At 41.3% G+C, this 12,632-nt stretch overlaps 1 protein-coding gene across 4 annotated transcripts in view; it reads left to right on the top strand.

Moving 5' to 3' along the window:
* The window catches only part of LOC134351923 (protein tweety homolog 3-like), a 218,710-nt gene that overhangs the window by 79,265 nt on the left and 126,813 nt on the right, over positions 1 to 12,632 (top strand). For all 4 annotated transcript variants that reach the window (XM_063058845.1, XM_063058843.1, XM_063058844.1 and 1 more), the window contains exon 2: positions 628 to 794. In XM_063058845.1, coding sequence (XP_062914915.1) covers positions 628 to 794 — 167 coding nt within the window. The remainder of the gene's footprint in view (positions 1 to 627; positions 795 to 12,632) is intronic.

The following is a 12,632-nucleotide window of genomic DNA, read 5'->3' as shown; positions in this document are numbered from 1 at the left end:
GAATTGTTGGACTGAAATATTCAAAAGTTTGAACACAACAGCTGCTGTTGGTAGCTGTGTTATTGTTCCCAACAGCAGCTTGTGAGCACATTTAGTTGAACACCAACATTTCAATGATTATTGAAGGCTGCAAATGATAAACAATTCATTTCTTCTTAAAAATGCCAATTTTTGATGAGCTTCAGAAAAAGTAATGACTAAATGAGTGAATGATTTGATATAAATCAAGTGTTGTGATTAGAGCTTCATGAAAATAAATTGCTCTATTTGTCCCCAGAAGACTGAAATGTCATGAATTCTTATAAATTGTAATTAACATTCAAATATGCTCAAATGCCATCAATCCAGAACCTTTCTCAGGGCAGCTCATGTTTATCTGTCTCCGACACATTTTTCAAAAATTCAGTTTCTGAAAATTAGTCATTGATTTACAATAATGTAAATTATGTGAAAGGATTTCATGTTCTCAAATGCGCGCAAATGGGAAAATCTTAGGATTTTGGTTAAATTGCCCTTAGTTTTGGAATTTGTGAATGTTTATGAATCTTGGGATAATGGCATAACTTTTGTTGATATGTTTAAATTAGATTGAATGACTAATTCCCCATCCCTCTTTTATTTTTTCAGTCACTCCTGCTGTTAGGTGGAGTTGCTCTCGTCTGTTTGGCCCTCAACCTACTCTTCCTTCTCTTCTATTCTTTTTGGCTTTGCTGTCGGCGGAAGGCTGAAGATCAGCCAAATGCAGACTGTTGCTGTACAGCATGGTGTGTGATCATAGCAACACTTGTGTGCAGGTAAGGTCAATACGTTAACAGTTTGAGGTTTTGTTTATATGGCAACACAGGTGATCCCAGTATTTTATGTTTGGTTGTGTTCCTAGAAAACCATCCAAATAAAAACTATGTACAACCAGAAGGAATTAGTTTAGTTCAGTATCATGCTTGGCACAGACGTCATTAGCTGGTCTACTCCTGTGCTGCACCCCTCTTTGTTCCGTGTATCATGATTTACCACATTGTAAAGCAGCATGCAAGTCGAAAGAAAATTGATGCATTTACTGTTTTTTTGCATAAATTTTGTGAGCAATTTTTTAATTCCATATCTCAAATCTTTTGGTAGCTATTTGTGCTGAATTTCTGTTACCCAAACTACTGTGACAAGGTGGTTGCTTGTACTCTTTTTCTGAATGATACAGTGAGCTCCTAACTGACCATTATATTGGGTTAACAACATACATCAAAGTTGCTGGTTTAGTATCGGGTAACAATGAAATCCTTACTAAAGAAGAGCATAGAAGATCATGTGGAAATGAAAAGTATAATAAGTGCTCATCTTGAGTTTCAAAAGGAAGATCTATCTTGACTGACATTTTTTTTGAGGAGATCCAGGAAAGGCGGTGGGGTAGTGGTGCACTGGGCTTCAGGGCAAGTGATCCTGGGTTCGAATATGGCCCCCCTGCTTGCATGCTTTCCATCCATGCTGGGTTGACGTCGAGCTAGCAACTCAACCTCGTTTTAAAAAAAGTAGGCACAGAGAGGAACAGCAAACCATAGGAAAGATTAAACAGTAAGATTTTTCTAGCTTTTCCAAATGCCTTTGAAGGTACATCACAACAGACAAGTATGGCCAACTAATTTGGAGTTGGCGAGCAGGATCTCAGTATAAGTAGCCTCCAAATAGGAGAAATTGATGGGAGTAAAGAGTAGCTGTTCACAATAAGGAAAAGAGTTAGAAATGGTCTCCCACAAGCATTTTGGGATCATAGCAGTTTACAAAGATCATTAACATATTAGATGACAGAGGAGTTGTTTGGAGATAGTAATGAGGTGGATTACAAGTTAAATAGGCTAATAACTGGCAAATAAATTTCAACATAAACAGCTGTGTTTTTATAAGAAGTACTTGGAGGTCAGTTATTTCTTGAAAGCTGTGAGTATAGTTGGGCAGAGGAACGAAGTAGTACGTCAATTGCTAAAAGTTGAACCACAGGTAGCAAAGTAATAAAATTGAATTTTCTTCTAGGGGATAGAATTGAAACATAGGGAAGTTTTCCCAGATTGTGGTTGGATTGTGCTTGGAGAACTACTGTACATACAGCTCTGGTTTTTATTATAAAAATAAATTAGAAACTGTGTGTATAGTTCAGGGAAGATTGATAAAGATGATGCCAGGAATTCGAATGATAAGCAGACTTGGTTTCTTGAGAAGACTGAAAGGTGACTTAATAGTGGTCTGAATGGAAAAACACAGAGATTATTCATAAAAGATAATCACTGAGAAATCTAAAAGAGAATCCAGAAGAAATTTAATTGTACAAAGAGTACAGAAACACAAATGGCATAGAAGCATTTAAAAGGAAGCAAGGAGGTAAGGCTGGAAGAAATGTGAGTGGAACATAGTGTCAGAGTGATTTGGTTAGGCTGAATGGTTTCAGTAGCGTACAATATCCACCTGCATATTTTCATAGAGCAATGTTAATGAAAACACTAAATAAACCTAAATGCTTAACAAGTTGTAAGGCAAAAGCAGCTCATAATTGTTGTATACTTCATACATTTTTTACAATAACATTTTCAGACTGTCAGGCAGGTCGTGGCAGCACCTCTGATTAAAGATGTGAAAAGAATGTGCTGAAAATGAAATTTTAGTTGACTACTAAATGTAGTCGTTATCCTGAAACTAAACAATTTTAATACTGATGCTGCTTCATTTGATGATGTTAATTTTGCTGTAATCTCTATCCTGATCCAATGCTATCTACATAGGAAATTAAATTGGGATGCTTCCAGTTCCGAATTTTGTTTTGGATGCATCAAACTGATGTGGATTATTCATACTTTGCAGATGTTAACCTTCAAGAGGTCTATTTATTCAATGACCCTTAATTAATGTGTAGATGGTGACTTGTAGTTATAAATTGAGGATAGAGGTGTGCGTTTTATGGTTTTAATATCAGTGCATCAGACAGGTACATCAGGCATCTTTTCCTGAACTGTGACTGCAATATATTACAGAAGAATTATTGACAGCATTATGTCAGCCATGGAGTTGGGAGGTAGATTACAAGCCATTCTGCACTGCACAGTTTATTTTAGAGCAGTCAATTTATTCTCAAAATGGTTAATTCAGTGAACATAGAAAATAGACGAATAATTTCTCTTAAATTAGAAGAGTAATTTTTTCAGGAAGAAGGAGGCCAGTTAAATACAAATTACGTTAATAAAAATAACTTTCACCAAGTTTCATTTGAAGGGGAAATCATACAATCATCTCCACTGTGGATGACTATAATTTTGTCATTACTTGCAGAAGTGTTGTATGTAGATTCTGCTTCCTGTGGTATTTTTCTCCCGCAAAATTTGTAGACAGCAATATCTTTTTAATTAGAGTAAACCAGTTTACTAATCTTGGAAGATGTATCAGTAATTTAAAGTTTATTCTAGGTTATTTTTAAAGATGGAAATTTGTTGAAACTTTCTTGAGGAACACTGAATTTTAGATATTTAATTTTCATAAATAAAAACTTGTCCACCCAGATGAGTAAAGGGTAGCTGTAACCCAACCTGGTGTAGAGGTACTTATAACATTTGTTTGAAAAATACTTGAGGTGCCCAGAGAATTCAAAACTTCCAAGACCATTGAACTTAAGTGATGCAATTCTGGCGTTGAGAAAATGGCACAGAAGGGGAACATTTGTGAGTATTTAAGCTGCTTCTCAGAAACTTAACAACTTGCTCTGCAGAAGCTTGAAATTTTTCTCATGGTTCCCCTTCAGAGACAAATCCTCTTCCTGTGGGAACCAAAAGGTGATACATGAAGGATCAAATGGCTTGAGTAAATGGAACTTTTTTGCTGATACATTCCACTATGTTCCATAAAATTGTTCAAAGCTGATAAACACATTTATTCATTTGGCTGCAGAACTGGTTGAAATGAGATAATCATGCAAGAATGTTCAGGTTCACTTTGAACCAGCAGCAGTCCCATCTTGGGTCAATTTTTTCCACTGTACTACAAACTCGTTTTTTCTTTTGGTATAAAAAGTGCACCTTTTAGAATGTTACAGCTGAAGTACAGAGTGAATATTACTTGCATATTTTCCTCCACACCTCAATTGTTGCCATTAGACCATAAGACACAGGAGCTTAATTCCTGTAGCATTAGATCATGTTCCTCCAGCAAGATCAAGTTCCTCCACCATTTGATCATGGCTCATTTATTTTCCCTCACAATCCCATTCTCCTGCCTTCTCCCTGAAACCTTTGCCACCTTCAGTCAAGTAAACTATCAACCTCTACTCTAAATATAAAACTTGACTTAGCCCCACAGCCATCTGCGGCAATGAATTCTGCATATTCACGGCCCTCTGGCTAAATAAATTTCTCCTCGTCTCTGTTCTAAAGGAATGTCTTTCTATTCTGATCCTAGAATTTCCCACTATTGGAAACATCTTCTCTTCCACTCAATTTAGGTCTTTAAATATTTGGCATGTTTCAAGGAGTCCCCTCCCCCCACAAAAAAAACACCTCCATTCTTCTAAATTTCAGCAAGTACAGTCCCAGAACCATCAAACCCTCTTCATACAATAACCCGTTCATTTCTGGGGTTATTCTTGTGAACCTCCACTGGGCCTTTTCCAATGTCAGGACATCCTTTCTTAGATATGGGATTCAAAGCTGCTCACAATACTCCAAATGTGGTCTGACCAATGCCTTTATAAAACCTCAGCATTACACCCTTTAATATTCTAGTTTTTTTGAAATGAAAGCTAACATTGCCTTTGCCTTCCTTTACTACCAACTTAACCTGCAAGTTAACATTTAGGGAATCCTGCACAAAGACTCCCAAGTCCCTTTGTACCTCCGATTTCTGAAATTGACTCCCTATAGTCTATACTTTTTTACTAATACCAAATTGCAAAATCATGCACTTCCTTGTGCTGTATTCCATCTGCCACTTATTTGCCCATTCTTCTAATCTGACCAAGTCCTCCTGCAGACTCCCTACTTCCTCAACACTACGTGTCCTGGCACCTTACAGGGCAATCAAACAAACAGCACTGCATTCATGCCCCAGAGTGTTAGAATGTTTTTATATTTGGGACCACTTTAACTAATCCTTGTATATCTCTAGCTAGTGTGTTGTCTTTTAAAATGTGCAATTTTCATTTTGAGGTTTTGAAGTCTATTTTAAAATTGAACTTAAAATAAAAAAGCTAGAGTGGCGATTATGCGGCACCTGTGAGATACTGGTCTGGTAGCAAGGAGGTCTTAGGCCATTGAAGGCCAGGGCATGCCGTGTGAGTGTATTATTTCCACATACACACGAAGACACAGATATACAAATCCTTTTCCTCTCCATCACCATCCTGATCCCCTCCTCAACAAGTTCCCATTTTCTTATTGTCCATACATCATTCCCTTAACTCCATATTCCATCACCTTCCCTTGCTTCTTTCTTTCCCAGTTTCCTCTCTTCTCTCCACCCACTGCCCCCATCTCCTTGGTGGATGATCTTTCCAAGACTGAGCTTGCTCAGTGACTCCTGGTGATTGTGGTCTTCAAGGCCATTCACCAATCGCGAATCTCCCATCTCCTCTCATCTTCTGTCCCAACCATTGCCCAGGACCATGATGGGAAAACCTGAGGAGAACCTTTAGACTCTTGCACAATTATCATCTCTTGGAGCTTTACAGCTAGGTTAGTGAGTCCTAGCCAGCAAATATCAACCCTTGGAAACTGACTTATCTTGTATGAGTGGGAGTATCTCATTCAGAATATGCTGATTCTTATTTCTTTACCCTGAAACTTAAGGGCTTTCTTTTACCATGCACCTCTTAGAGGTCTCCGCCTCTAGTGCCCATCTTAAAATCTGAAGCTGGATGCATCTTCTGCTTCCTTCAGGTAACCTCTTTCTCTTGCATTCCTCTTGTATACGCGAACTTTGTCTCTGATGTTAAGAAATATAACAAAAATAGAAGTGTATAAACATTATGAATTGTCATCTCCACTGCAAACCCTTGAGGAAGCAGCTGGATCTTTTACTTAGTGTAGAATTCAAATCAGCTTTGCTGTCTTATGCCCATATCTTCTGATTCTGCTGGCATACAGGATAATTTTTCCAGACCGAGCTTTCATACTCCGCTGAGGTAAAGTATTCACATTCTATAAATGACTATAGATTGAAGTCAGTGAGCTGAATCATTGAGCTTGATGTTGAATATACCCACTGCCAACATGATTCAGAGTATCCTTCCAGGTTTCAAATCTATCATCTAAATCAGGCTTATCACCAATGCAGCTAACATTTTATTTTCATGATGAGGACTAGATGTTGAAGTTTCTTTTGAAGTGGGTGTAACTCTCACTTAGAATACGATACATCTACATGGATTTCAGTCTTTCAAGTTATACATCTTGAATTGGGGTCATTTGGTTTTTTTGTCACATGTACTGAAGTATGCTGATAAACTTGTGTGTCATCCGTGCAAATTTTTTCATCACATCAACACATCGAAGTAGTACAAAGGAAGAACAGTAAGATTGCAGAATGGTGTTACAGTTACAGAAAAGTGTAATGTGTGCAGACAGTAAGCTGCAAGATAATGACAAGATACTGTAGATTTTCAGTGCAAGAGACTGTCTTATTGTGCAAGAAGTCTTACGGCAATGGGATAAAAGCTGTCAGACTAAGAATCAAAATCAAGTTTATTATCACTGACATATGTTATAAAATTTATGGGAATAGGTACCGTCGATGTTTCGGGCTGGGACCCTTGGTCAGGACTAACTGAAAGAAGAGATAGTAAGAGATTTGAAAGTGGGAGGGGGAGGGGGATCCCTAGCAATCCCCCAATATAATCCTTGCCGAAAGATGGGACGATTTACAATGACCAGTTAATCTAGCAGCTGGTAGGTCTTTGGACTGTGGGTGGAAACTGGAGTACCCGGAGGAAGCCCATGCAGTCATAGGGAGAACGTACAAACTCCTTACAGGCAGCAGCGGGAATTGAACCGGAGTCGCTTGTACTGTAAAACGTTGTGCTAACTACTATGCTGCTGTGTCACCCAAGTACTCATTTGTTCCTGCCTGCTTGTATCTGCTAGGCACCTCCTTCGTTTTCTTAGCAGGGCCTCAATATCTCTTGAAGACCTAGATTGCCTAAACTTAGTTATCCTTGCCTCTTATTCTGACAGGAACATACAAACTCTAGACTCACAGAATTTCACTTTGGACGGCCTCTCACTTACCAAGTACACCTTTGTCAGAAAACAGCCTGTCTCAATCCACACTTGAGGGATCCTTTCCAATATCATCAAAATTGGACTTCCTCCAATTTAAAATCTCAACTGGAGGACCAGACCTATCCTTTTCCCTTCTTCCGTAAATGAAACTAATAGCATTATGATCATTAGATACAAAGTGTTCCTCCACTGCGACCTCTCTAAAAATTTGCTCCTCTAGATCCTGTGCACTGTTGTGTGGTCTATAATATAATCCCCTAAATGTGATTATACTTTTCTTACTCCACAGTTCTACCTATAAAACCTCAGTGTACGAGCTCTCTAGTCTGCCTTGACTGACCACTGCTGTGACACTTTTTTTCTACTAGTAATGCCACTGCTTTCCCTTTAGTTCCACCCCCACCACTTTATCACACATAAAACAATAGAACCCCAGAATACTGAGCTACCAGACCTGCCCCTCCTGCAACCAAGTCTCACAAATCGCTACATAGTCGTAATTTTTGTGCTGATCCATGCCCAAAGCATATCTGCCTTTCCTACAATACTCCTTTGAAATGTATGCAGCTCAGAACATTAATAATCGCACCATGAAAAACATCTTTCTCCACAACTACTCCACTATCTGTTCTGGTGCTGTGGCATCCCTCTGCAACACTAGTTAACCCCCCCCCCCATGTTGCATTAGCAACATCTGTACAAGATTGATTTTGTGATTGCATCAGTGTGTTGGGTGCATGATAAATCCTTTGAGATGTTGTTGCCTAGGACTTGAAGCTGCTCAGCTCTTCCATCAGTGGTGACCGCTGAATGAGGACCGATGTACATAACTTCTCGCAGCTTCCTCATCCTGAAGTCCACAGTCAGTTCCTTGGTCTTGCTGATGTTGACTGTGAGGTTTTTGTTGCGACAATACTCAGCCATTTAATTTGTCTCACTTCTGTACACCTCATTGCCCTCTGAAATTCTACCAACAGCAGTGCTGACATCAGCAAACTTGTAGACGATGTTTGAGCTGTGCCTAGCTGCACGGTTACAAATGAAGAGAGAGTAGAGCAGTGGGCTAAGTACACGTCGTTGTAATAGCCATTAAGCAAAAGATGTTGTTATTGATCTGCACTGACTGCTTTCCTGATAAGGAAGTCAAGGATCCAGGTGCAGAGGGAGGTACAGAGGTTCTGATTTAGAGATTTAGAAACATAGAAACATGGAAAATAGGTGCAGGAGTAGGCCATTCGGCCCTTCGAGCCTGCGCCGCCATTCAGTATGATCATGGCTGATCATCCAACTCAGAATCCTGTACCAGCCTTCCCTCCATACCCCCTGATCCCTTTAGCCACAAGGGCCATATCTAACTATAAAGGGGAAGCCTTTTAGGACCGAGATTAGGAAAAACTTCTTCACACAGAGAGTGATGAATCTGTGGAATTGTCTACCACAGAAAACAGTTGAGGCCAGTTCATTGGCTATATTTAAGCTCAAACTTTGATCCCTTGTTCTGGACTTCTCCAACATCGGGAACAATCTTCCTGCGTCTAGCCTGTCTAATCCCTTTAGGATTTTATAAGTTTCAATAAGATCCCCCCTCAATCTTCTAAATTTCAACGAGTATAAGCCTAGTCGATCCAGTCTTTCCTCATATGAAAGTCCTTCCATCCCAGGAATCAATCTGGTGAACCTTCTTTGTACTCCCTCTATGGCAAGGATGTCTTTCCTCAGATTACCCTGTGCACTTATCCTCCTGGCACTTACCCGTGTAAGCGGAACAAGTGCTACACATGCCCTTACACTTCCTCCCTCACCACCATTCAGGGCCCCAGACAGTCCTTCCAGGTGAGGCGACACTTCACCTGTGAGTTGGCTGGGGTGGTATACTGCGTCCGGTGCTCCTGATATGGCCTTCTATATATTGGCAAGACCCGATGCAGACTGGGAGATCGTTTTGCTGAACACCTACGCTCTGTCCGCCAGAGAAAGCAGGATCTCCCAGTGGCTACACATTTTAATTCCACATCCCATTCCCATTCCGATATGTCTATCCACGGCCTCCACTACTGTAAAGATGAAGCCACACTCATATTGGAGGAACACCACCATATATACCGTCTGGGTAGCCTCCAACCTGATGGCATGAACATTGACTTCTCTAACTTCTGCTAATGTCCCACCTCCCCCTCGTACCCCATCCGTTATTCATTTATATATACACATTCCTTCTCTCTCTCTCTCCTTTTTCCCCCTCTGTCCTTCTGACTATACCCTTTGCCCATCCTCTGGGTTTCCCCCCCTCCCCCTTTTCCTTCTCCCTGGGCCTCCTGTCCCATGATCCTCTCATATCCCTTTTGCCAATTACCTGTCCAGCTCTTGGCTCCATCCCTCCCCCTCCTGTCTTCTCCTATCATTTTGGATCTCCCCCTCCCCTCCCACTTCAAATCTCTTACTAGCTCTTCCTTCAGTTAGTCCTGACGAAGGGTCTCGGCCTGAAATGTCGACTGTACCTCTTCCTAGAGATGCTGCCTGGCCTGCTGCGTTCACCAGCAACTTTGATGAAAATGAATCTGTTTTCTTTGAAGTTATTAAAATGAGGAGTGACCTTATTGAAACAGATTTTAAGGAGGCATGACACAGTGGATGTTGAGGTATTTCTCCAAATGGGTGAGTTTGAAACAAGGGGGCGTAGTTACCAGATAATCCGGGATGGGGTGATCATTTCAACTGAGGCTACATCCACACTAAGCGTTTTTCAAAATATCTCTGTCCACATTAGATGGATATTTGGGTGAATCTCCTCCTACTGGGCATGTGCAGGACACACAGAAAACAAGCGAAGAGGAAACGGTATACTTGGTGCGTGTTTGTCCAGATACAGAGTAGAAAAACTTCAGAGGAATTGCTCTTGGCTCTTGCGCAGGAGGACTTAAAACTAAAAAAATAAATACTTAAGTGCCTCTGAGTCGGAGGCGTTTGGCAAAGTTAAACAATGCAGATGTAATGAAAGGGGGCATTTTGTCTGACCGCCAGAGCAGTTTTCTGTTTACTGTGAGGGCCTGTTCGACCCCTCAGAAAATTTCTACCAAAGAGGGTCCTCTCCCTGATTCAACATCCCCACATCCATCACTGCTGTATTTGCATTTTCCTTCCCTCTTCCCCAAGTGACTCGAACAGACCTGATGCTATCTAGGAACTGTCCTCGCCTCTGCGTCTTACCAGACTGCACAAGAAATGGATACACGCTGGAGCACTGAACAATTGTCGCCATCTGTCTGGATTCATTCTAAGCTAATATTTTACTAACGGTGTATTAGCTTAGAAGAACTGTCCGTTGCACTGCTAACAATTATTTCGTCCTCCAGTCGTTTCCAGCACACTTGTGTACTGGAAATGAGATTAAACAATCGTGAATCTTGAACAATAAATAACTAGGGCATTCGTTAAAGCCCCTATGCATCTGCCCGCCTAAATCATGCACACCACATACGTACATGCAAACTCGTCCACCTATGCACGAGTCTAATCATGCATCCACTCGCACACTCACCTTGTGTACTCGTATGTATTCGCACCGCATACATCAAATGCAGTTCCCCTCACACCCCATAAATCTATTTTTGCACATCGCCCTGAGCTTTGCTACGGAAGAAATGTGGCAAATGTTCAGGGGATATTTGCGTGGGGTTCTGAGTAGGTACATTCCAATGAGACATGGAAAAGATGGTAGGGTACAAGATCTGTGCTGTACAAAGGCTGTTGTAAATCTAGTCAAGACGAAAAGAAGTGCTTACGAAAGGTTCAAAAAGCTAGGTAATGATAGGAATCTAGAAGATTATAAGGCTAGCAGGAAGGAGCTTAAGAATGAAATTAGGAGAGCCAGAAGGGGCCGTGAGAAGGCCTTGGTGGACAGGATTATGGAAAACCCCAAGGCATTCTGCAAGTATGTGAAGAGCAAGAGGATGAGGTGTGAGAGAGTAGGACCGATTCAGTGTGACAGTGGGCCAGCTAGTGGCGTAGTGGCATCAGCGCCGGACTTTGGAGCGAAGGCTCCCGAGTTCGAATCCAGCCGGCTCCCTTGAATGCTTTCCATCCGTGCTGGGTTGAGCGTCGAGCTAGTAACTTGGCCTTGTAAAAATAAGAAAGCCTGCTTAAAAAAAAATGCTGTCATGACGGCGTGCCGATGACTGCACTCTATGTTAAGGACTTTCTTCTTCTTCAGTATGGCAGTGGAAAAGTGCGTATGGAACCGGAGGAAATAGCAGAGGTACTTAATGAATACTTTGCTTCAGTATTCACTGTGGAAAAGGATCTTAGCGATTGTAGGGATGACTTGCAGTGGACTGAAAAGTTTAAGCATGTAGATATTAAGGAAGAGGATGTGCTGGAGCTTTTGGAAAGCATCAAGTTGGATAAGTCACCAGGACCGGATGGGATGTACCCCAGGCTACTGTGGGAAGCGAGGGAGGAGATTGCTGAGCCTCTGGCAGTAATCTTTGCATCATCAGTGAGGACAGGAGAGGTTCCAGAGGATTGTAGGGTTGCAGGTGTTGTTCCCTTATTCGAGAAAGGGAGTAGGGATAGCCCAGGAAATTATAGGCAGTGAGTCTCACTTCAGTGGTTGGTAAGTTGATGGAGAAGATCCTGAGAGGCAGGATTTATGAACATTTGGAGAGGCATAATTTGATGAGGAATAGTCAGCCTGGCTTTGTCAAAGGCAGGTCGTGTCTTACGAGCCTGATTGAATTTTTTGAGGACGTGACTAAACACATTGATGAAGGTAGAGCCGTAGATGTAGTGTATATGGATTTTAGCAAGGCATTTGATAAGGTACCCCATGCAAGGCTTATTGAGAAAGTAAGGAGGCATGGGATCCAGGGGGACATTGCTTTGTGGATCCAGAACTGACTTGCCCACAAAAGGCAAAGAGTGGTTGTAGACGGGTCATATTCTATATGGAGGCCGGTGACCAGTGGTGTGCCTCAGGGATCTGTTCTGGGACCCCTACTCTTTGTAATTTTTATAAATGACCTGGATGAGGAAGTGGAGGGATGGGTTAGTAAATTTGCTGTTGACACAAGGTTGGAGGTGTTGTGGATAATGTGGAGGGCTGTCAGGGGTTACAGCGGGACATTGATAGGATGGAAAACTGAGCTAAGAAGTGGCAGATGGAGTTAACCCAGATAAGTGTGAGGTGGTTCATTTTGGTAGGTCAAATATGATGGCAGAATATAGCATTAATGTCAAGACTCTTGGCAGTGTGGAGGATCAGAGGGATCTTGGGGTCTGAGTCCATAGGACATTCAAAGCTGTTACGCAGGTTGACTTTGTGGTTAAAAAGGCATATGGTGCATTCGCCTTCATCAATCGTGGGTTTGAGTTTTAAGAGCTGAGAGATAA

This window comes from Mobula hypostoma, chromosome 9, assembly GCF_963921235.1.
Source record: "Mobula hypostoma chromosome 9, sMobHyp1.1, whole genome shotgun sequence".
NCBI classification, from domain to species: Eukaryota; Metazoa; Chordata; class Chondrichthyes; order Myliobatiformes; family Myliobatidae; genus Mobula; species Mobula hypostoma.
The sequence above is the reverse complement of the archived record's forward strand: the minus strand, read 5'-3'. Positions and strand labels throughout refer to the sequence as shown.